The sequence below is a fragment of the Xenopus tropicalis genome, chromosome 4 (genome assembly GCF_000004195.4).
Source record: "Xenopus tropicalis strain Nigerian chromosome 4, UCB_Xtro_10.0, whole genome shotgun sequence".
In the NCBI taxonomy this organism is placed as follows: Eukaryota; Metazoa; Chordata; class Amphibia; order Anura; family Pipidae; genus Xenopus; species Xenopus tropicalis.
The window spans coordinates 122,579,428-122,602,609 of NC_030680.2; the positions used below are offsets into that span (position 1 = coordinate 122,579,428).

A 23,182-nucleotide genomic window follows, 5' to 3' on the forward strand; every position below is an offset into this window, starting at 1 on the left:
ATGATTAGTGCTTTAAAAGTCATATGTAAATGTAATTGCTATTGAAAGCAGCATTTGCTAAACTCCTGGTTGTTACTTTTTAAACAATGTTGCAAAGGTCAGTCTCCTCCAGCAAGGCAGGTCTGTCAGTCTGGTGAATTGTGTTACATTGTTTCAAATACAAGAGGCTCCAGGCAGAGAATAGAAAGGGCAGACAGACACTGCTTCTGATAGCAATTATATATACAAATAACTCAAAAACCATTACAAATATGTAATGAATGTATACTGCACAGTTGCTTAGAATTACGTTTTCTTTTATTAGGCAAAAAAAATTTTTTGGGGTTGACATGTCTGTGCTCAGTTTCAAACTTAACAAATCCATAGATTCACATATTCCAGGGGCAATATGACAATGTACACTTTTGTTTTTGCTTTATTAGTGATTTTTTTTTACTTCACCCAGAAGAGGGAGCCCATGCTTTGTTGCTAAGAACCTCTATACAGGTAATATTCCAAATACATAGGTGATCATTTGGAAATCTGCGGGCTGCAAGTGGCCCTCCAGGATATTTTGATGATTCCCTAGCCCACCCAGACGCTCCACAGATTCCTCTCTATAATGTCATCATTATGTGGTTTAGCCCCAGATATTAACATTCTATCTATTTATCTGTCTGTCTATCTATCTATCTCCCCACACAGGAGGTACAAGAAAATTCAAATACAAACAGGACTTTATTAGAAAGGTGAGTAAAAAGAGTTACACATTTGCAGAGTATAAAATACAAGGTGGGATTCTTAAGGCTATCAGTCCATAGACGTCACAAGCTCAATAAATAACCCCGTTTACTTAAGGCACAATGGCAAATTGTCATTAACCATCTCTAGATAAATGAAATCCATTACAATTTTCTCTTAACCGTTGGTTCACAAACCAAAATGCAGATACATTTCAGACCGTGACAAAGGGAAATGCATTCTAAAAAAAAGATTTATTTTCTATTTACCTGTCCCTGGAAAGTAAATTCTGATGCCATAAGCTTATTGCATGTCCTAAACATTCCTTCACTCTATGGGGCAGATTTAGCAAAGGGTGAAATTAGAGCTCACCACAGTAAAATATAACTCTAAAAATCCCATAGGAATGAATAGAAAATGGGGGAAATTTACTGTGGTGAGCTCTAATGTCACACTTTGAGAAATCTGCCCCTATATTTGTAATAATAGATTTGAAAGACTATTAAAAACCATTCAATAAAGAGTTGAAGGAAAAATATCCCTTCCATACGTAAGAGAAGAAAGGTGATTGTGTTCATAGGACACTTCTTCCTTCTCGGCCTACATACACAGATCTGTAGGGACTTTAGCTGGTGTATTTTTTGTGTCACCTCACAATAGCGACTGTGTCCCTAAATGCTTTAGTTATGGCAAGCAAAATGGTAGGCCTAACTTTACCTTATGTAAAATGCAAATATACTCAGGCCCCAAAGAAACACTCAATAACTTCCTTCCTGTTTCAGCCAGTTCAGCAAAACCATTTAAATACCAAACCTGCAACTTCAGCCTTTCCTCGCAAGGCTGCACTTGTTTGTGCAAGGACAATGAGCTTAACAGGAATTAGTCTAGAAATGTTATTTATGTCTATTGTATTACAGGATACAGCAGGCTAAATAACTGTGAGACACTACTTTAAACCTAGGCAGCAGCACAGACACAAGGGTCAAACATGGCTGTCCGAGTGTCATCCATGCAGCTCCACCCTTTGGTCTAAGCTTTATTGAGGCTATACGGACAGAAGTTTACTAGAACGGATAGTTTCTTATTAGAGGAGACATAAAATGAAAGATAAATCCTGCTAATAAATAGGGTATTTTGGTAATTTTTCAACTTTAAGTGCAGGTCTGTTTGTTCATTAAGTACTGTTCTACGATCCACTGCGTGAAGCAATCCAGTGCAAATTTGGAGCATGTAGGATGTTAAATACAGAAAAAATACACAATTAGAGTGACAATAAAAATGATATCTTGGCTGCTTGACGAGATTGGACTTTTTTTACTCCATAAAAATATGACACTTTAAGGTCAACTTATGCAGACGTACAAACATTTAAAGCCAGATGAGATTATGAAGAGGTATATGGTACATCTGGTTAGATTAAGAGGGGGGCTGTACATATTCAGAGCCTTTCTATTTCACATAAATGCACAGTATCTTTAAGCCACATCCTATTGTCCACACTTCTGTTCAGACAGTGTGATTTAGCACCAAAAGCCATATCCTTTCCAGCTATACCATAATGACAAATGCAAATAAAAAGCTTGCTTAGGAACAATACAGTAACGTCGGCAATTGCTGCTTATCTTAGATAGGCCATAATAATAGTCTAAAATGCTCAGTTGTTCACAGGGTATGAGTTAAGACAGTATGTTATATAGGATACCAAACCCTCACATTGCTGCACAGTCTTTAATTATCCCCACTAATGGGCACACAATACATCACTCTTACTTCATTCCAACACACTCATCACAAATAAACATTGAAGACCCAGTGTTGTTCATTTCTCCCCCCATGCAGTTGTTCTTGTACTGCTGCCCATAGCACCCACCCTGTGCTCTTATAAAGCACCCCAACTTCATCCAGTGCCATTTTAGGAAATGCACGGGCCACTCCAGTGTTTAACACTGCTCCCCTTACATCCACGACTGACATTTAAATACAATCATTTACAATTTAGCATCTGTAACAGATAATGTGGTGATTTCCCAGCAGGCCTCCGCACACACGGAAACTCTTCTGGGCTATGTGACCTTGTGACGTTGATTCAGCTGTGACACACAGAAGAGAAAAATCCCTGTTTAATAATAAAAATAAGAACTGTATAAAAATCTGTGATTCACATATAAAGGAAGCAGGTCTGTGGAGCAGGAGGTGGAGTCTTGATATCACAGTGTTCTTATATGTGCATATGATACATCTCCATCTTTTGGGAACATAGATCTGCTCTGTGTTCAGCAAAAAAAAAAAAAAGTGACAATTTTCAGTAAAACAACAAACGCACAAAGTTTGCAGTAACACACAGAAACCAATAAGACAAATGCTTTAACCAGATGACCAGTAAAAAATGTCTGATAATTAGTTTCTATAAGTGACTAGACCTGTCCCAAACTTTACAGCCTTTATTACAAAATCCCATTAATCATAAATGCACTCACTCGACACTCACACCTGTCTCACCATTATTCTCCTACACTGTTCCGCAGTGCGGCCTCTTCACGCAGTGCTGCCATTGCCAACCGCAAGTGTTCCTTTAGCTGGTCAATCTCACGCTCTGAGCGACTCTTAATATTGTTGAGTTCCATGTAAATATCCTTGTATTTCTCTGAGGCATAACGCTTATCCTGGATGGGGAACAAAATATATGAGTCACTACACACTACACAGGGTAGTGGAGTAATTGCCATGCAAGTCTTGATCTCATTTCCACTATTATACCATTTCTGATCTACAGTAACCTAATGGCAGTTAAGATCTTTGCCTCCAAACCTTTCCCATCTATATGGGAACCCTTGTCATGGGCCCTGCAGCCTTGTACATGCTCAAGCATGAATTACTGTGGTCCAATATTTCAGCCTTGATCTAGACTGTGGGTAGATTTGAAGACAAGTCTATGGATGCCCTATAAGCACTTGTATCTGCTTTCACATTCATATAAAATGGATATATATGTTGTAAAATCCAAATGCCGCAAGATTAGTAGTTCCTGTGTTGGCTGCACAGCTTCACAGAATCTGGGGCAGATCCCATAAAACCTAACCCAGACCTAAAACGACTGCTATCTCATGAAAAACTAAAATGTACAAAAGGCCTTATGGATAAGGCACACAAGGAGATTTGTTGTAAGAAGGCATTTCCTTGTGATTATACAGGATCGCTCCACATGTCTTATACATGCAGCAATTCTATTGCATCCGGGTGGGGAGGTATTTATCTGGTGAATCACTATGTATGCCATTGCCCTTCAAGTTGGATAGGTTTGCCAGAGGCATGCTGCATGGAAATATTATAGGTGTGTGCATCTTAACAGATGCAGGGCAAACCACGGCAGAAATGTACGATGCCTTAATGATTAGAATACTGAACTACATTGTTTAATGATTTACTTACTTATAAAAATGTTTGATTTGCCAGACTTAACCTTATTTTTATCTAATTTGTTTTCACTTCAGTCAAGCACATTTAGGCTAATCCCCCATGGAGAAAATAGACGCCTGCGACAAATCTCTGCTACTATGGGTGACTAATCTCCCCGAAATGTTTTTCTATCAGCAACAAAGTGAATTGTTGGTGAAAAAGGCATACGCATTGTTTTTCCAAAATCGCACAAAGTTTCCTCCTGTAGGCATCTTCAGAAAACCTGATGCGTAGGCCTTTTTCACCGGCGATAACCTTTACTGCAGATGGAAAGGCTTTTCGGGGATATTAAAGGAACAGTAACACCACAAAATGTATATATTTTAAAGAAATTAAACTATAATGTACTGCTGCCCTGCACTGGTAAAAGTTTTGTGTTTGCTTCAGAAACATTACTAGAGTTTATATAAACCCAGGTGTGTAGCCATGGGGGCAGCCATTCAAAAGAAGAAAAGGCATAGCCATTCAAAAGAAGAAATACAGCAGCTAACAGATAAACCTTGTAGAATACAATGGTGTCTTATCTGTTATCTGCTATGTAACCTGTGCCTTTTCTCCTTTTTTTCCAGCTTGAATGGCTGCCCCCATGGCTACACAGCAGCTTATTTATATAAACTATAGTAGTCTTTCTGAAGCAAACACCCCAGTTTTACCAGTGCAGGGCCACAGTACGTTATATTTCCATTACTTTGAAACACTTTCATTTTTTGGTGTTACTGTTCCTTTAATATCCACGGTAGCAGAAATTTATCTTGGGCGAGTAATCTCCCTGTGGGACATTAGCCTTATTAGCCCAGAACCTACAGAGCATACACAAGACCCCCTTTTTTATAGTGCAGCTATAGTGCAACATGGAGGCAATGATATTTACTGGCATAGGTCTCTTGTACCCCTTGGCTAATAAAAAAACCCAAGCCTAATCTTTTGTCTGCTCCAAGTGATAGCTGAAAGGAAGTTACAAATAAATAAAGAATCCCTCTTCAAAAAACCTAATGCAAAAAGATTTAAAGAATATAACATTCTACTCTTCCCACCCATGAGCCTGCAAATCCCAGAACTTATACTCAGGAATGAAGCACTTTGATCTGTTTCTTAGAACCAAGAATCTTAACAGTACGTAATATGCAACACTAGGGTTAAATCTTTTGAAATGTGAGCACAGGAGGCAACAAGTGAAGCAAGTATTTAATTAAGTGAAACCATTAATTAATCTTCAGTACTGGTGCTTGTTTTCCATTTTAACTTAGAAAGCTATTTAATACAGCTTCCCTTCAGAGCCCTACTACAAACCTTTGGGAATAAAATATTTGGAACATCCATTACACCAGGAATAGTACAAAGCAAGCTCTGAACAACTGTTAATAAACAGACTCAAAGCAGAAAACCCTAAGTATGTTTCCTATCCTTCTTCTCCAAAGTGCAGGTCCTCACCTTTTGCATATTCTCAAGATCTTCACGTAGGCAGGAAATTTCCTTTTGCAAATATTGCAGTTCGTTGTCTTTTACACGCAGTAAAACCTGTTTCCAAGAAAAAGTGGGAGTTATAGGAGAAATAAAACCTCCACCCCCTTGTTTTAAATGATAACACCCCACAGGGGACCCCTGCCCCTCTCCTAACTACCCTGTGGCACCCCATACCAGCTCTCTAACTACAGATAAACACAGTTGGGTTGGCGGACACCATCTACATTAGCATCACATCCTGTTACTATCTAGCAGAATTTGACAACCAGGAAAACATGCAATATGAATATAAAACACTGAGAGGAGCACTCAAGTATAATAAAATGGCTGACTGGGTTGCAAATGATATAAAGCACTGCACTCAACAGGAGGCTTCATTAAATTACCTTTATTTAAATAAAGCCTTTTCATTTTTTGCATAAGTCCTGTTGAGCGCAATGGTTTATATCTATGAAAGAGTGGAAAAAAACACCAGTTGCAAATAACTATAAATCAAGCTATGGGTTAAATTAAGAAGTTAAAAAATAACAAGAGCCCAATAAGCACAGCCCTTCCATGTGTGTAAGAAGTTACCTCAAGCTCCGTGCTGTTCTTTTCCCCTTGGCGAGTTCCATCACTGGGGCCATTGCTTGCAGTTAATGATCGAAGTTTCCCAATCTCCTCTGACAAACGTTTGTTCAGTTCCTGCACCAACAAAGGCAATCAGTAAGGCTAAGCCACTGATTTGTACTCACCTACATCTGCTAAAACTGCTAAACTTTTTTAAATTACAGTATGGGGTCTGTTATCCAGAAACCCTTTATCTAAAATACTCCGAATTATGGGAAGGCCATCTCCCATTCAAATTTTAAATCATGTTTTCACTGTAATGACAAAATAGTACCTTGTAATTATAACTTGTAAAATATAATTTATCCTTATTAAAGGCAAAACAATCCTATTAGGTTTATTTAAGGTTTAAATGTTACATTAGTACACTAATGCGTTAAGTATGAAGATCTAATATACAGATCCCTTCTCCAGAAAACGCCAGGTTCCGAGTATTCTGGATAATAGGTCTCATACCTGTACATCTTTTTCCTATTTGTTTCTTATTACTTTTGTGTAGAAATACCATTGTATTGCCTTCTGGAAAAGCCCATTATATGGAAAATCTAATTTACCTGATTCTGCTTCAGCAACTCCTGTCCCTCTGTCTGACATCTTTGTAGTTCCTTCTCCCTCTCCTCCCCAGCCTGGTTCAGTGCACTAATCTCTAGGCATTTCTGCGAGTAACGCTCAGATAAAGCCTGCAATTCCCGCCTTACAGATACCATTTCAGACCTGGGAAAAAAAGCCAGATGTCTTTTTATTTAACTGTACATTGAAGATTATCAATGCAGCCTTAAATCAACATGAAAAGCAGGGGTGTGATAGATTAGTAGTAGGAATCATTAACAGGGAAGACATAAAGAAAGGGAATGGATAAAAACATACTGGTTTTGTCGGCGAAGCAAATCTTGTGATGCAGAACCACCATGCTGGAATGACCGGGCTTTCTCCACCTCTCTCTGCAGCTCCTCTTTATGTGCATTACGAATAGATTCAATCACTAGCAACACAAAGAGGTGTTAATATATCTATATTGAATGAATAGTGGTGGGTCAAATATTACACTCTCAATAACTACCTGAACAACAACAGAACAAAACAGCGTATCAGTTGTATCAGCAGTATCAGGAGAACATCAGCCAAACTATTTTACATGATAACCATCCCCAGGATCTAATTATTTGTACAAATTACTGGGGCTGTGAGATCATAAAACATAATGCAATAGCCCAAAAGTATGGAAAAAAGGATTCAGACAAGGACTACAAAAATGAGCTGCTACATACAGCCCTCCATTGGTTTATAAGGGTTATATCCAGTCGTACAAATACTGCACATTCCTCACACGTACCAGATGCGGTGGCAGCTGCCTCTTCTGCAAGCAGCTGCTCTTTCTCCTGCCGTAGCCTCTGTATCTCCCATTCATGGTGTCGCTGGAGCTCAGACATCAGCTGTTGGTGGGAAGCCTCCATCTGAGAAAGACTTCGTTCACAGGCTTCCTGTAATACAAATAAACAATTCACAAGATTTATGAAATAGAGACAAACTGTACTGATGGAATTCACAATTACAGGGCAAAGAAATTTATGTTTACAGACAGACACACAGAGTAACCCAACTGGCAGTGAAAGAATCATATTAGCCATTTAATAAGATAGGGACAGCTTCCACTATTACCAAGAGAGTGTAACTTGTGGAAGATCCTTATCTTGCTCACCTCATAAACAGTGAACAAAGGGTTTAGTGTCACTTTAACCACCATTTTGCTTTTTTTTTTAATGAAACGATTATGCTTCCTTGATATAATGCAGGAATTCTGAAACCGTTTTGACTGTTATGTGTAAATTCATTAAGGGCATTTTCAGCTATTACTAGCCCTTTAAAGCACTCTATAGCAGAATGCACCCATAGGCCTCTTAAAAACAGAGCACCTGAAATGGCATAGAGGGAGTGTGAACAGTCAAGTAAACAGCAGACTCACCTGTGAAATGTAGCCAGAAGGAACAGCACTTCCTGATTTCTGAGACTCTAGCTCTCTTTTAGCTTTTTCCAGCTGTAGCTTCAGACTCTGAATCTGAAAGAGAAACCATAGAGGGCATTAAGTAATGGACATGCCCAAACAATCATGATTTGCAGCCAGAGAAAATGAGAATCCCCTACTGCCTTGTTTACAAGGGTGAAATGGACACACATTGTAGCCAGCATGTATTTGTCATGGGATATTTTGTTTTTCAAAATTCTGGCTGCAACCACCCAATGTGAATTCCCATAAAATGGGTGGGCATATTATACTATGATATGTTTTCAAACCAAAATGAGTTTGCCAATGGCCACTGTACACAGAGAACATTCAGCCAACAGAAAGTGCACCGAACTCAGTTTTTCGGGTTCGGCCGAATACTGAACTGATTAGCATATGCTTAGAATTTGGAAGGAAAAATTTTACACCTCCGTGTTTATGTGGCAACATTGACCTTTCCAGTTGGTTCTGCCAGGACTGTGGATTTGGCTGAATCCGAACCATGCAGAAAAAGGCAGAATCCAGGATTCGGTGCATCCCTAGCTGAAACCACCACACTTGAATTGAAAGTGTGTTACAGAACTGTTGCTGAGACTTTTCAGCTCAAAAGCATGAATGAAAAGCATGAATTATATACAAACTAGAATTCATTATGCAAAGGGTAATTTAAAATGCAAGCTGCCGTAGTTTTCAATGCACAATAATAATTCCAGCATAACAGAGGCCTCAAAGTGGTGATGTGCAATTCTTTTATGTCCAGTTACATCTGAACGATTGAATTAGCCCTATATCTCCCACCATAGGTGGGCATATTGGGAGAAGATCTGCTCATTTGGTGACCTCACCAAAGGAGCGGATCTTAATGTGTATGGCCACCTTAAGAAAATTCCCTTGGCATAGCCTTATTTACTGCTCGATACTAAAAATGGCATGAGAGTTAACTAAGAGTCAGTTGTAACATAATAAATATCTGATCATATTATTTCAACAATATTCAGCACAGCCCTTAAATTACTTTAAGCTTTCACCTGTTTTTCTAGTGCTCCATCGCTGTCCCCCAGTTTGTTCCTTCCTCCTCCTAAAAGACAGGTCAGGGGGGTCTGTTTGGAATCTCTGAGGGGAAGACGTTCTAGTTCCTTCCACTTAGCTTCTATCTCCTCATTAGCTTTCTGCTTCTGCTCCTCCGTAAGCACTTGAGGAACACGACGAGCGGTATGTGTCTCTCCGATAGGGGGTGCTTCAAACCAGCGCCTACGTTCTTCTAACCTCTGATCCCTTTCGTCCCCTGGAGAAAGTGGGGACAGCTCGACATAATCGAATGAACTGTGTCGGGTGCCGGTAAACTCTACCTTCCTATGCTTGACTTCTGATCCCAAACGTAACTCTTCAGGCCGATTAGTTGTGTTTCGTGGTGGAACAAAGGTATTCTCCTTGTTACTCTCAGACAATCTATAAAAAGCATAATATCAGTAAATATGCATAACCCACAACTAATCTAGGCAGAGGTCCTTCCTTAGATATTATCTGGTTCTAGCAGAACGTCCTTTCTATATATTACCCCCAAGTTTTGATTTGTACATTATCCTAGTTCAGCAGCTTAGCAACCAGGCAGAGGTTTGAATGAGTGACTGAAATATGAATATAAAAGGGGCCTGAATAGAAAGATAAGGAATAAACCGTAACAATAATAATAAAATTGTAAGCTCACAAATCAATAGTTTTTTAGCTGCTGGGGTCAGTGACCCCCATTTCAAAGCTGGAAAGAAGTAGAAGATGGAGGCAAAACATTCAAAAACAATAAAAAATGAATAATGAAGAGCAATTACAAAGTTGCTAGGTCTTGGATTCTATTACATATTAAATGTTAACTTAAAGGTGAACAACCCCTTCAAATTCATTTTTAGTATGTTGTACTAAAATTTCAAATTATTTAGTTTTTTGTTCAGTAGCTCTCCAGTTTGGAATTTCAGCAGCTATCTGGTTGCTAGAGTCCAAATTTCCCTAGCAGTCAGGCAGTGGTTTGAATGAGAAACTGAAATATACATAGGAGAAAGTCTTAATGAAAAAAACAAGTAATAACTGACAATAACAATAAATTGTAGCCTCAAAGAGCAAAAGGTATTTTGGCTGCTGGGGTCATTTGAAAGCTTGAAATAGTAAATAATTAAAAAATAAAGGTGAACCACCACTTTAAAATGCTCAAGATTCCTGAACCTTATGCTAGTCACATAGCCCCATTGTGGTTATTATTCTGCCTTGGCTATAGGTCCTACATCAACATTATCTCATTAAAATACCTGCCTTCTGTACTTATGAAAGAGACAGTTCAAAAAAGTTATCTAAAAGCCCAGGAATACAATGTTCAGGACATGATTCACACCCTGGAAAATGCACAACTACACAACACACAAATAATGCGAGTCACAGCAGCATGCCCCTAATAGCAGGTCCTGCATAGCACTGATCCAACCATAACAATAATGGCACATTGAGCATTTGGTGATATTTGTGAGCTTGAGAAAAGGCTTTAAATCCTAAAACTCATGGCAGGGTGGATGGTGCTTTATATTCCTAATCTTTTAGATTTGCAGAGTTACAAGCAGGTAGCCACACATCACCAGAAAGGCCTATTAGCAAACCCTGCAGGTTTTTTCTCTGCATACTAGTCTTTTTTGGACACTGGCCTATGTGGGGGGTTGCACAGACTGAGTGAGAAATTAAAAATAATCTGGTTTGGGTTTTGATACTGCAAACACAGCTGCAAATATCCTCAGCTTCCTTATTATTACTCATTATTAATATGCTGCTTCTTGGCAACACCCAGCAGGCCAGAATTCTAAGGTATATTATTAAAGGCTAATTATATTATTTAAAAAAAAGCAATTATTTTATATGGCTTTTTGTGCAAAGTAAAACAAGCGCACTCCCATGTCCAAAAGGTGCTTGGAGCTTGATAAAACCCAGCATGTGTTCTAACATTTTTCATGCTAAAATGCAAGTCCATTAAGAGCTATTAATACAGCTAGGAAGAGAATCAGCCCACATGTTATTAAAAGGAAAGACAAATACCCGAACCTATGTTGTAATAGATTAAGAGATATAGCTCTTGTTCTTAGAAATATATGTATGTGTGTGTGTGTGTTTGGCATGTTGGGGATTGACTAAATATATCTGTGGAACTCTCAGATGTGTGTTATATCTTCGGGATCCTGACCCACAGTTTCGAGGAATGCAGGTGTAGGGGGTGAACATATGATTATTTATCATATTCAGGGTTAGGGAGAGGCACATTTCGCCTAAGTCAGGATTTTCAAATAAACTACAAAAATATTCTCTTGTGCAACTTGCTCCCCCACCCAACATTCCATGCAGGACAGGCTGAAAGTCTCACTTGGTTACATCAGGGATGCTGACAGGGTGCACATTTTTTCTCAGTGCCTCAATCCAGTTCCTGCGTATCCCAGAAGTCATAGCAGAAAGTGTGAACACACCTTCACGTGTCTGCAGAGAAAGAGAAACAAAATAATATTCATGTTACGTTTCTAACACAAAACAACAAAAAATGATCAACCAAATGGATGGAATGTTTTCTTGATGAGCATCCCCAGTGGAGAGGAGTGAGATTTAGAGGTGATGAGAGATACTCACATGAATCTGAAAGCCATAATTTCTCTGTACGGCAAATTCAGGCACGTTGGTGCAAGTCCGGAGATCAATCTCCCCATCCAGCTCATCTGCCTGAGGTGAGCACAAAATACAGTATTGTACATGCAGTCAGTAGTCTTTTTCGAAATCATTTGTATTATAATATGTAATACACATTTTAATGACATAATTTAAATGTGTTACAGCCGTTTTAGCAGGGCAATTCAGGATTTTCTTTCAGAACCATGTGCTGTGCTGCCACTAACCAACCCAAACCTGATACACTGTAAGTTAGATAATTCAGAGACCATAATGTTATCAAAAGTCTTTGGGTTTACCCATTCCTTTAACTCAGTTAGAAATTGGCATATAGTAGTCAGTGATATGCCAAAGTTTTCTTTATGGCTTTGTGTTATGGAATATGCAAAAGTTACAATTTATTAGATACGTGGCCTTGTTACATGACGCTACATGTCACCCTTTAAAAAGAACAGTGGATCATTGGCCAGCTCTTGGCTTCCCCTTACAGGCAGCTCAAATTCCTGAAAATAACATTTCTGTCATTCTCAGGGAATCTAACTGCCGCAAGTAATATTACGAGGTGTGTTTTACCCAAGGTGTTCTCACATAGAGCTGAACACACATTTCAAGCAACTTACTTACTGATGATGGCTGTGGTAAAAGAAGATTTTCAACACTCTGTGGCTCTATTACATAGGGCAAAGCAGTGAATACCCTTAAAGGACAAGGCAACACAAAATATAATTTTTTGCCTTATAAAAGAAACCAAAGTTCTAAGCAGCTTTGCAATATACATTTATTACAAGTTTGTAATGGTTTTTGAGTTATTTGTATATATAATTGCTATTAGAAGCAGTGTTTGCCTGTGCTTTCTATTCTCTGCCCTGGTGGCTCTGACTGTTAAAAAATGTAACACAAGGCAGCAGCCTGACAGACCTGACTGGCTGGAGGAGCAATACCATTGCAACATTATTTAAAATGTAACAACCAGGAGTTCAGCAAATGCTGCTTTCAATAGCAATTACATTTACAAATAACGTTTAAAGCGAAACAAACTTTTAATTATTTCATATTGGAAAGTTGCTTAGAATTATGTTTTCTTTCATTATGCAAAAAATTATTTTTGGGGTTGACATGCCTTTTAACTTACACACAACATAAATTATGACAGGTTCACTTAAAAAAAATCAGCCTGACAGGTACTGATCGACTACAATTGCAAGGATCCTTAGCTTCCGGTACATTTTAGCTAAATCCTGTGTTGTAACCAAGCATATAATTACATTCTAATACATATAAGTCTCACCTCCTCTGCATTGGAATCCCTGTAATACTTGAGGCTGGAATCAGTCAGGACAAACCAGTGTTTCTTCCACTGTGAAAGACAGAATTACAGAATAAGTGTGTTTATAACAAGCACAGAGAGACCATGAACATTCACTTCTTAACTCCCCCAACTCCATGGCCCAGACATCACATGTTCAGACAAAGTGCAGCAAGGACTCGATCCATCACAAAAGCAAAGTCACATGCCTTCTAAGAGCAACTTGTACGGCAACTTGTATCTGTCAATTTCTAACTTACACAGTGCTTAACTAACAATTCTACCTCTACAAAAAAAGACACAACAAAGTCAATGTGCATACAAGTTGTGTTCTCACCTCTCCATTGGCATCAAGCAGGGACATCCATCCCTTCTTAAAATTGAGCAAGTCTGGCTGTAAAAAGAATAATACAGTGAGTGCCAGTGAGTTCTTTAGTCTGTAACAGGGAAAGCTGGCAGACAGAAGCTGGCAGAGAAAGGGGGAGTAAGTGGAGAAAGTGAAGAGTGTGCTGTGGGGAGGAATCTGAAGACACAAGGGAAAGTGACCAAAGACATGAAACACAGGGAACTAAAGACAGAGACAGGGTCACAGTGACACAGACAGCAACAGTCACAGGAAGATTCTGTAAAAAGGTTCTGCAGACAATGCCTGGTATTTTCTCTTCTACGGCAACATTTCAACCTTCTGCACTTGTGCTTTGATCACTTTAAGCGCACATACCTCCAAGTCTGTGCGGTCACCAAATTCTGATGGGTACCTCTCGCCCATACACAGCATGGTTGTGCCTTAGCGTGCCATCTGCGCTACTCTGAATAGTTGTCTGTGCTCCTGTTTCAAGCGGCCATGGCTGTGAGTTGAGAGCAGTGTAATACGTCCAGTCTCCAAAATTAATTCTTATTAACCATGTGTTTGTTTTTCGCTGTCTTGCCTTAGTTTGCTGGAGTATTACTCACCTTGTGCCTGCTACAGAGTCACTATGTACTCTTTCTGCCATGTTTATCCCAAGTACAGACAACAGGTATGTATGTAATAAATAAACATCTAACGTAGGGTAAGTCGTCTTATTCCCTTTTCATTCTTCAGTCTCTTTTTCTGTCACTTGTTCTCCGTCTCTCTAAACTGTCTCACTGCCTGGCTTAGTCCTTCCTGTTTTTGTGCATTTCCCCTCGCTAACTCTCTGTCAGGTTTTGCTAGGGCCTTTCTCATCTCCAGTTTCAGAGAGTGATCGTACGTGTATCTAGGGGAGGGGGGTGTCAGTGCCACCCACTATGGCTTTAGTCCTGTTGGTTAGATGTCACAGGGGGGCAGAAATGCATCTGAGGGATGGGGCAGATTCTATTACAAACTCTGAATACCACTCAATAGACACAAGAAAGGCAGAAGTGTCAGACTTGTAGAATGACCCTGAACACTAGATATCCAACACCACAGTGGGACTCTACGACATGAAATTAAGAGACAGCTTGGAAAAAGAGGACACAGAGACAGCGGCAGCAAGACACATCTCAGGAAAGAGATACACACAAAGTCCGAGAGAGAGACAGAATGGCAGAAAAGAGATGGAAGAAAGATGGAGATACACATAGTAAGAGACTGCACACAGAGAAAGAGAGAAACAAGGCAGACAGGTTGGGATGAAAAAAGAAAACTGGAGCATGAAAGGAGAGGCATATGTTTTATATCAGTCACAAATGAACGTCTTCAGCAGTATATTACAATAAGCAGATACTGTAAAACAGATGTGGATAACAAGGCCAGTAATGGGATGAATCCTCAAAGAGAGAATTATGACATGTGTGGGAATGGCCAAAAAAGAGATTAGCATAAAAAGTATCAGCCATTAAATGTTCATATGTGCAAAACACAAATAGAGGGCAGAGCTAAGCAGTGACACTTTCCTATCTTTCATGGGCAAGGTGAAAATATTAGACACGTTGGGTCACCAACCCTTTTGACCTGTGAGCCACATTTAAATATAAAGAGTTTGGGAGCAACAGAAGCTTTAAAAAATTTCTAGGGGGTGCCAAATAAGGACGGTAACTGGCCATTTGGTAGCCCCTATGTTAACTGTTAACCTACAGAAGGCTCTGTTTGGCAGTACATCTGGTTTTATGCAACCAAGACTTGCCTCCAAGCCAGAAATTCAAAAATAAGCACCTGCTTTTAGGCCACTGGGAGCAACATCCTAAGGGTGAAGACACAGAGCTACTGATGCGGATCATTTACTGATAATTGTCTCTATGTGTGTTGTAGCAGAAGCAATTCTCAGTCTGCAGGGTATTTTCTGGGGTTTAGTAGCTGTGACAATTACAGGTATGGGATCTGTTATCCGGAACCCGTCATCCAAAAAGCTCAGATTTACAGAAAGCATGTCTCCCATAGACTCCATTTTATTCAAACAATTCAGATTTTTAAAATATATTTATTTTTTCTCTGTAATAATTTTTGAATTTCTGACTTGGGGGCAAGTTTTGGTTGAATAAAAACAAGAGGTACTACCAATTAAAGCCCCTTTAAGCTGATAGTGTGCATAGAGACAGCCTAATAGCCAATCTTAGCCCTTATTTGGCTCCTCCATGAACTTTTATGGTGCTTGTGTTGCTCTCCAAGTCTTTTTACATTTGACGGTGGCTCCCGAGTAAGAAAGGTTGGGGAGCCCTGATAAAAGGTATGGAGATCCAAATTATGGAAAGACCCCTTATCCCGAATACCCTTTGTCCTGAGCATTCTGGATAATGGGTCCTATACCTGTAGTTGCTACTAAGAAGCTCCATCTGTCTTCACCCTTAGGGTGTCTTTACTCAATAGACAATACTGAGAATTGCCTCTCCAAAAATACGCAGAGACAATTATCAGTAAATAATCAGCATTATCTATTTTTGTAGCCGTGAAAAGTAGCTGCTACTAGTAGCTCCATGTGTCTTCACCCTAAGGGAGGTGCCAGACGGGAAGTTGAGTTGCTACCACAGGTGACTAATCTTCCCAAAATTTTATCCCACCGGCAAGAATGTAAATTGCTGGTGGTATGGCATACGCGTCACTTCCATTTTCTGAAGTAGGCTGAAGTTGCCTTACACGGAAACTTCGGGTGACTTTGGAAAACGTAAGCGATGCGTATGCCATCCCACCAGAGATTTACATTCTTCCCGTCTACCACCTTCCTAAGGGTTGCTAAGCAACAAGTTACTCCTGAGCCTCTGGTTGGGGATCACTGATCAATGAAGAAGATAATGTGAAGCGGTGATCCCCAACCAGTGGCTCACAGGCAACATGTTTCTCTCAGTGGTTTCAAAGCAAGTGCTTATTTTTGAATTCCTGGCTTGGAGGCAAGTTTTGGTTGCATAAAAACCAGATGTTCTTCCAAACAGAGCCTCCTGTAGGCAATCAGTCCATATAGGGAATACCAAATAACCAATAATGGTCCTTATTTGGCACCCAAGGAACTTTTTTATGTTTGTGTTGCTCTTCAACTCTTTTTAAATTTGACTGTAGCTCACAGGTAAGAGAGATTGGGGACCCTTGATGTAAAGAATATTTACAGCTAATTGGAACTTTCAACCCATCCCTTAGACAAATGTGAGGTTTGCATGCTCAGTACTGCATCTGGAAATAAAGGACTGCTGCAGCCCAGCAGAGGGTTGGGGGTAAGCAAGGATTGTATACTGACAAACAGAATGGCACTGGGCAGGCTGTCATGCAAAAATGCACTTTTGTACACCCAATATTGCAGGAGTATTACAAGTGAACCCATATATCACCAGGTTAGAATTGCTGTTCTAGAAGTTAAACATTAAAGTCTACTAAATGGTTATCCATTGCCAACTTCACGTGATCAGACCCTCGAACAGTTTCTCTGGAGGCAGTATTGTTATTTTCATGCAACAATAGGAAAGATATGTGAAAGACAAAATTGTAAGGACTTCTGTTGCCTGTGATCTGCTGCAGCAATGGCTCCAACGAAAGAGAGAAAAGATATGACCGACAAGGCAGCTCACTCACAACTCTATGGGCTGAATTATAGCAACCTGCTTTGGCAACTTTTTCCAAGTATCTAACAGTGGGTGCAAGCTAGGTCTCCCTTGACCATCAGCATCATAAAACACTAGCTGAATCCTATCTAGTAAAAGAAAAAGAACAGAAAGTCATTTTTGACCTTTTAAACATAAAATGAATCTGACTAGCTACAGAAATGCTGCTATTCTAACTGGACCAAATCTGCAGTATGCTTCAGCTGTATCATTCACTTAGGTCTGTACCTGCATAATGGGAACTGACTTAAGGGGACTATAACCTTTGAATTAACTTTAAGTATGATATTATGAGACCATTTGCAATTAGTCTTCTTTATTTTTTGTGTTTGTTCAATTATTTAGCTCTGTGTCCAGCAGCTCCTCCAACCAGACAGAGTTTCAAACTGCCAGCTGGAAAGAGGCAAGCAAATCACTACAAAGTATGCTAAATTATGACTAATTGAAAACCTGCTAAGAATAGGTAATTCTATAACATCATTTAAAAGATAACTGAAACCCTAAAACTACTATAGCCATATTTTATATATGTATTGCCCCAGCTTAAAGGCTCGGCATCTCTATAACAATGAGGATCTAGGCCTTCAAAATTGTCACAGAAGTTCACCATCTTGGATTTTTTTTAATTGTCAGTGACACTGCACATGCTCAGTGTGCTCTAAGCATGCAAAGCTTAGGGGTCATTGCGAATCATCAAGCGGAAAATGAGGTTTGCCATATCTTATGGCACATATCCTTACCACTAAAGGGATGAGGTTGCTTTGGGCTAGTGCAGAACCCCAAAACATAATTTGCTGCATTTCTACCATACAGTACTTCTTTGTTAAGCTTCGGTTCTCTTTTAAAGATAAATTACCTCTTTAACAAAAATCACTTGTGCCTGTCCAATATGCACGTAAGTCTGTAATGTCAATTAAAGCGGTAGTTCAACTATATAAAGTTCACTTTTAGTGTGAAGTAGACAGTGCTATACTTTTAGTAGCTATCTGGTAGGGTTCAACTTTTCCCTAGCAACCAGACAGTGGTTTGAATGAGAGACTAGAAGATTAATAGGAGAGGAGCTGAACAGTAGAAAAACAAAATTTACCAATAATACAAATTGTAGCCTTACAGAGAATTTTTTTTTTGTTGGCATCAGTGACCCTCATTTGCAAGCTGTAAAGAGGCAGGCAATTAACTTAAAAACGATGACAAATAAAAAATGAAGACCAATTGAAAAGCTGCTAATAGGACAGTCTTTCACATACTAAAAGTTAATGGATACATTCTGTCCCTTTATAGCTTACAATCTAGATGCCTCTATGAAATAATCTGTGTGTTAATCTTCAAAGCAGATGTTTAGATGTAAAGCCCCCAGGTCCCAAGCACTGTGTATAACAGATCCCAACCTGTATATAGTAATGTGCGCTGTGTGTGAGGCACTGAGCCTACTGATCAGTGCAAATGGGGATACACCTATGAAGCAGGATCTCCTTCCTGCGACTGAATGACACCTCCTGTCAGGGAGAGCTGGGAGTTGCAGTTTCAGGGCAGAATCAATGATCTCGGTTGAACACATGCAGAAACACAAGCCCCACTCTCATTCTTACCGTCATGTCTCCTCCTGTCTCTGTGGCGCTGCTGGGAAGGATGTCACACTCCCGTCACCCCACGGGCCTGCCTTAAAATTTCCCAACTATTTTACAAATATTGTAACCTTTTCTGCCAGTTTCCTAGGGTTTTTCCTCTTTGCAAACTTCCTGGGAGGGGACAGGAAAAGCGAAGGCCAGTTAGGAAGGAGGTGCCCGCTGTGGGGCGGAGGGGGAAACCAATTAGCCAATGAGGAAGTGGAAGCAGGGGGGGGGGAGGACTGTATAGCCAATGGGGAGCGAGGTAGGAAGTTCCCGCACTTAAAGTGCTACGCACAGGGACTGGTAACTTTTTGCTGGTGCCAGTTCTTTTGCCCTCTGGAGCGGGCATGCTGGGAGTTGTAGTCCCAGAAGAACTCTTGAGCGTTGCCTGCCCCTCAAATACACCTTTCAGGATTTACCCTGATGCCTGTACAGAATACATGTCAACATGTGTGTGTGTGTTATGAAGGTTGCTACAATGTAACTGATGAGTTGGTAACACATATCCATTGCTTAGTTGTTGCTCAGGATTGAGCCTTGATGCTGCTGCTGTAGGCCCTTTCACTACCCTTGCACTGCACATCACAACTACAGATTCTATTTATGGTGGTAAATAAGTCTCTAAAGCACTCTCTATAGCTCAATGTATGAAACAGTCTACAGTGGGGAAAATGGTGTAAAAAGTAGTGTAAAACTGTATAACTACTGTGTGACATATTCTATGTGTAAAAGCATCTGATCGTGCTTATGTGGTTTGTCCTCATTTACCACAAACCCAGTGTCACCGGTGTCAATGTGATGAATTCTGCTATAAAGCAATAGCAAAGGAACAGGAATTTGTAAACTCCCACAATCAATACAAATTATACTTAATGGGTATTACACAGTGATGTCTGGCATTCAGGCAGTGACTTGGTGAATTGGCATGCAATGTCTTACTCTGCTTAATAAAAAGACAGAAAGAGGGGCAGAATTACTGAGGTTTGGAATAAAAAAGCTCAACCTTTTTATATCTGACAAGTCGACATCTGGATGATTTTGATGGCCCCATACTAGGGCCGATAAACTTCCCACGTAATTATTCACTAATACTGAATAATACAACTTGCTTTATTTCATATTAAAGTGACCTTTCCCCATGTCTTTTTTGTATTTAAGAAAAGCTGGGTAAAATGTTTTCCCTTTTTGATTTTCTATTGCAATCTGTACTACAGATATGCTCTAATATCCTGCTGGCTTAATACCCAAAGTAGACCTTTTAAATTTAGCCCATCATCATTCAGTCTCCCACCATTCAGCTCAACTGTCCTTCTGTACATAATTAAATCTGGGAATGCTAATGTTTTAGACAGGTTTAAAAACCTGAGCCTAATGCACACCTCCGCAGACATCATAGAGTAGTTGTGTGTCAGGGGCAGCACACTCACAGGTTTCGGGCATACCTAGGTATCACCATCATGCTTTTTTTATTTTATGTATTCTTCCTTTGAATAAGGTTGCCATATTTTCTGGACAAATCCTTAATATTGTACCAGTCATGTAGATTCCACAGTTTCAGGCTTGGACTGGGATTCAAAGTAGGCCATGGCTGCCCCCCACCATCGCATTAAATAGTGACTGTCTATGGCATCTTACTGCAGCCCCTCTGGCATTTGCCTGAACCCACAGATTGTCAGTCTTGATCAGCACAGGTGGATCTATGATGAGTTTAGTGGTTACTGGCAACATGTGGCACATCACAATCAAAGGGTCCCAGGCCATACAGATTGGATTTTACCCACATCAGTTAGCGTATTTGCCAACCAGGTGGCACCCATACCTCTAAATGCTACATAGATTGTAAGCTCTACGGGGCAGGGACCTCCATCCTCTTGTGTCTTTGACTCTTATCTTATTACAACTGTACCTTGTATTTATTTGTATTTATTGTTATACTTTGTATTTATCTATTATTATCTTAATAACCCTGTTTGTATTAATCTATTCTACTGTACAGCACTGCGTACATAAGCAGCGCTTTAAAAATAAAGATATACATACATTCACTACTGCCTGTGACTATGGAATTGTATTAGTAGCAGTGATGTATGCAATAGTTTGAAAAACCAGAGCTGTCAGATCAGGCAGGCAGTGGGTCAGATTCTATGTAGGTACCTTCCCATTCTGTGACAACATGTTGTCCTACTCCTTTGGTGACATAACTGTGTAATCTCACTGCTTTTGTGACATCACGGGGTTGGGTTCTGGGGGAGAATAAAAATAGCAGAGGATGGAGGGCCTAACAGGCGTAGGATAGCACAGGGCTGGTTAGGGGCTGGTGTGGGTCCAACCCATGTATCACTACTTACTAGCCCTATCAATTCTAATTCAAAGGTATGCATTCTGATTCTATTCTGTGTAGTTCCTCCCTGAAGCAATTGTCCTTAGAAATATACATTTTTCACATATTTTAGTGAAGGTTCACAACAGTAAAATTGTTGGACATTTTGTGTCCCTCAGATCTAAGGTTAGTCACACCCAACGCGGCAACGCCTTATGCATTTGGTGATATTTCCCATGCGCGTGTATAGCAACATACCAGCGGAACATCAAGTGTCAAAGTTAGTTCACACCACCCAGGATGTGGTGGTATGCACGGAACAGGCAAGCAAGTGCTTGATAAAACATTTCCTTGGCAGTTGTGCAACTAGAAACTATTCCAAGGGAGTTCAACCTTTGCACCTTCAGCTTTTGTGGAACTACAACTCCCACATCCTCTGACACAACCCCTCCAGCCTCCCACACTTGTAAGATAGGGGACTGGCCACATTTTAACTCTTAATATGTCTCCTTCCATCATGTTTACTCACCCTTTATACAAACAAAAATGATATACAAGAACTAAGGTAAGCTTAGTAGAGACCTTGTGAGAGATCAGCCACAACGTACTACTGCTACTAACAATATAATATAAAACATTTTTAAAATGAAAACAAGCAAACAACTGTCTTGTAGATGGATTAGAGGGCAGTACTAGTTTCACAGCCTTTTTCTGGCAGCCACAGTTCCAAAGCCACAAGCTGCTGAGACGGACAGCCTTAAACACCCTTTACAAGCATTTGAGTGTAAGTAACATAGTACTTACTTGAGATAACATCCCCGTGGGTTCCCACTTCCTGATCCAGTCTGATGTAATAACAAGTGGAGTTTCGCATAAGGCCACTGGCTTTTACGTCACAAAAGAGAGGTGAAAGGTGGCCATTTAGCAGAATAAAAACAATGGTTAGCTCCGCGACAACATAATATATTAATTGAGTTTCTTGTTAGCTATCTGGTTACACTTTCCCTTTATAGTATGTGTGTGGGTGGGTGGGTGAAAGAAAACAGGGTGGAGACCAGAGTGCAAGGGGAGGAGAAAGGGGACTAGATTATGTATGTGATGGAGGGAGGAGGCATGCAAGGCAAGGGAACAAGACAGACCAGAAAAAGGGCAGTTAAGGGGGTTAGGCATAGAAGAGAAAATGGCAAATAAAACAGGGAGCTTATTTGGTTATGGATATTTTGTGAAACAGTAAAATATCTGGCATTATGCATTAATGTTAGGTGTGCGGGGTGGCCAAGTATGAGTGACTGTCCCTGGCCCACCCAAGGTAGCATCCACCAGTAAAGTGAAGGAAAAGTCAGTCATCAACACCTATTTGCCTTTTGGTTATACAGGTAGCAGATAGGGTGCCACAATTTCAGGAAAAATGTACCAGCCTTTTCCATTGGCTTCCTGTATAATTTTTAATCGCTGGGTCAGTAAAATACCAACCAGGTGCAAAAACCCTATTAACAAGGACTGGCACTGGGATAAAGCATATGGTGATGATACATAGTAACTGTGTACTAATTAAGGAGCTGATTTCCTGGCTGTATTAAAAGTTCTTAGTAGAACCGTTCTTCTTCACAGTAGAACTGTTGTAAAATTTAATATGTTTTGGGGTATGGAAAAGAATATACATTGGATGTTTAGCAGAAGGCATTTGTCTTCCATGCAGAAGCTTTTGGGCACGTCACCTTTTGTTAAAAATCTGCATATGCTGCAGAGGGACAAGTGCCTATGTTTAAAAGCAACAGCAGCCCAGGGAGCAGAGCAGCGTGAGTGGTGCTGGCAGAGAGGGAGTTACTTATATATATAAATATTTGTACTGTAATTACTTATTTATGCAGTGGTTACATTGCCAAAGGCTATCTATTTCTTTGCCAAGCAAGAGTTTGGCAAAGTGCTCTATGCCTTATTGGACATGACTTCAAACCCACAATGGCCAATGGCAGCATCCC

The 23,182-nt window shown here is 40.0% G+C and overlaps 1 protein-coding gene across 3 annotated transcripts; it reads right to left on the minus strand.

Moving 5' to 3' along the window:
- Window positions 1-698: 698 nt before the first annotated feature.
- triobp (TRIO and F-actin binding protein) lies at window positions 699-22,226 on the minus strand. Of its 3 annotated transcripts, none has more exons than XM_012961489.3 (14): window positions 22,005-22,226; window positions 13,579-13,635; window positions 13,224-13,292; window positions 11,900-11,989; window positions 11,643-11,752; window positions 9,280-9,700; window positions 8,213-8,305; window positions 7,583-7,730; window positions 7,117-7,231; window positions 6,804-6,963; window positions 6,214-6,324; window positions 5,608-5,694; window positions 3,220-3,383; window positions 699-2,987 (listed from the first exon to the last, which is right to left on the minus strand). In XM_012961489.3, exons 1-13 carry the CDS (start codon window positions 22,014-22,016, stop codon window positions 3,222-3,224), a joined length of 1,635 nt encoding a protein of 544 aa, XP_012816943.1. In that variant the 5' UTR covers window positions 22,017-22,226; the 3' UTR covers window positions 699-2,987; window positions 3,220-3,221. The 3 variants fall into 3 exon arrangements, with proteins under 3 accessions (XP_012816943.1, XP_012816944.1, XP_017949148.1); XM_012961490.2 differs by lacking the exon at window positions 22,005-22,226 and adding an exon at window positions 18,860-19,056; XM_018093659.2 differs by lacking the exon at window positions 22,005-22,226 and adding an exon at window positions 13,963-14,285.
- Between the last annotated feature and the right edge of the window lie 956 nt (window positions 22,227-23,182).

Bases quoted from the DNA above. Each gene is read 5' to 3' on its own strand.
- triobp (XM_018093659.2), bottom strand. From the start codon at position 14,019: ATGCTGTGTATGGGCGAGAGGTACCCATCAGAATTTGGTGACCGCACA. The intron at 13,293-13,578 runs GTGAGAACACAA...TGTCTTTCACAG, and splicing joins TGCTTGATGCCAATGGAGAG to TGGAAGAAACACTGGTTTGT. The intron at 9,701-11,642 runs GTGAGACTTTCA...TGCTTTTTATAG, and splicing joins AGCATCCCTGATGTAACCAA to ATTGTCTGAGAGTAACAAGG.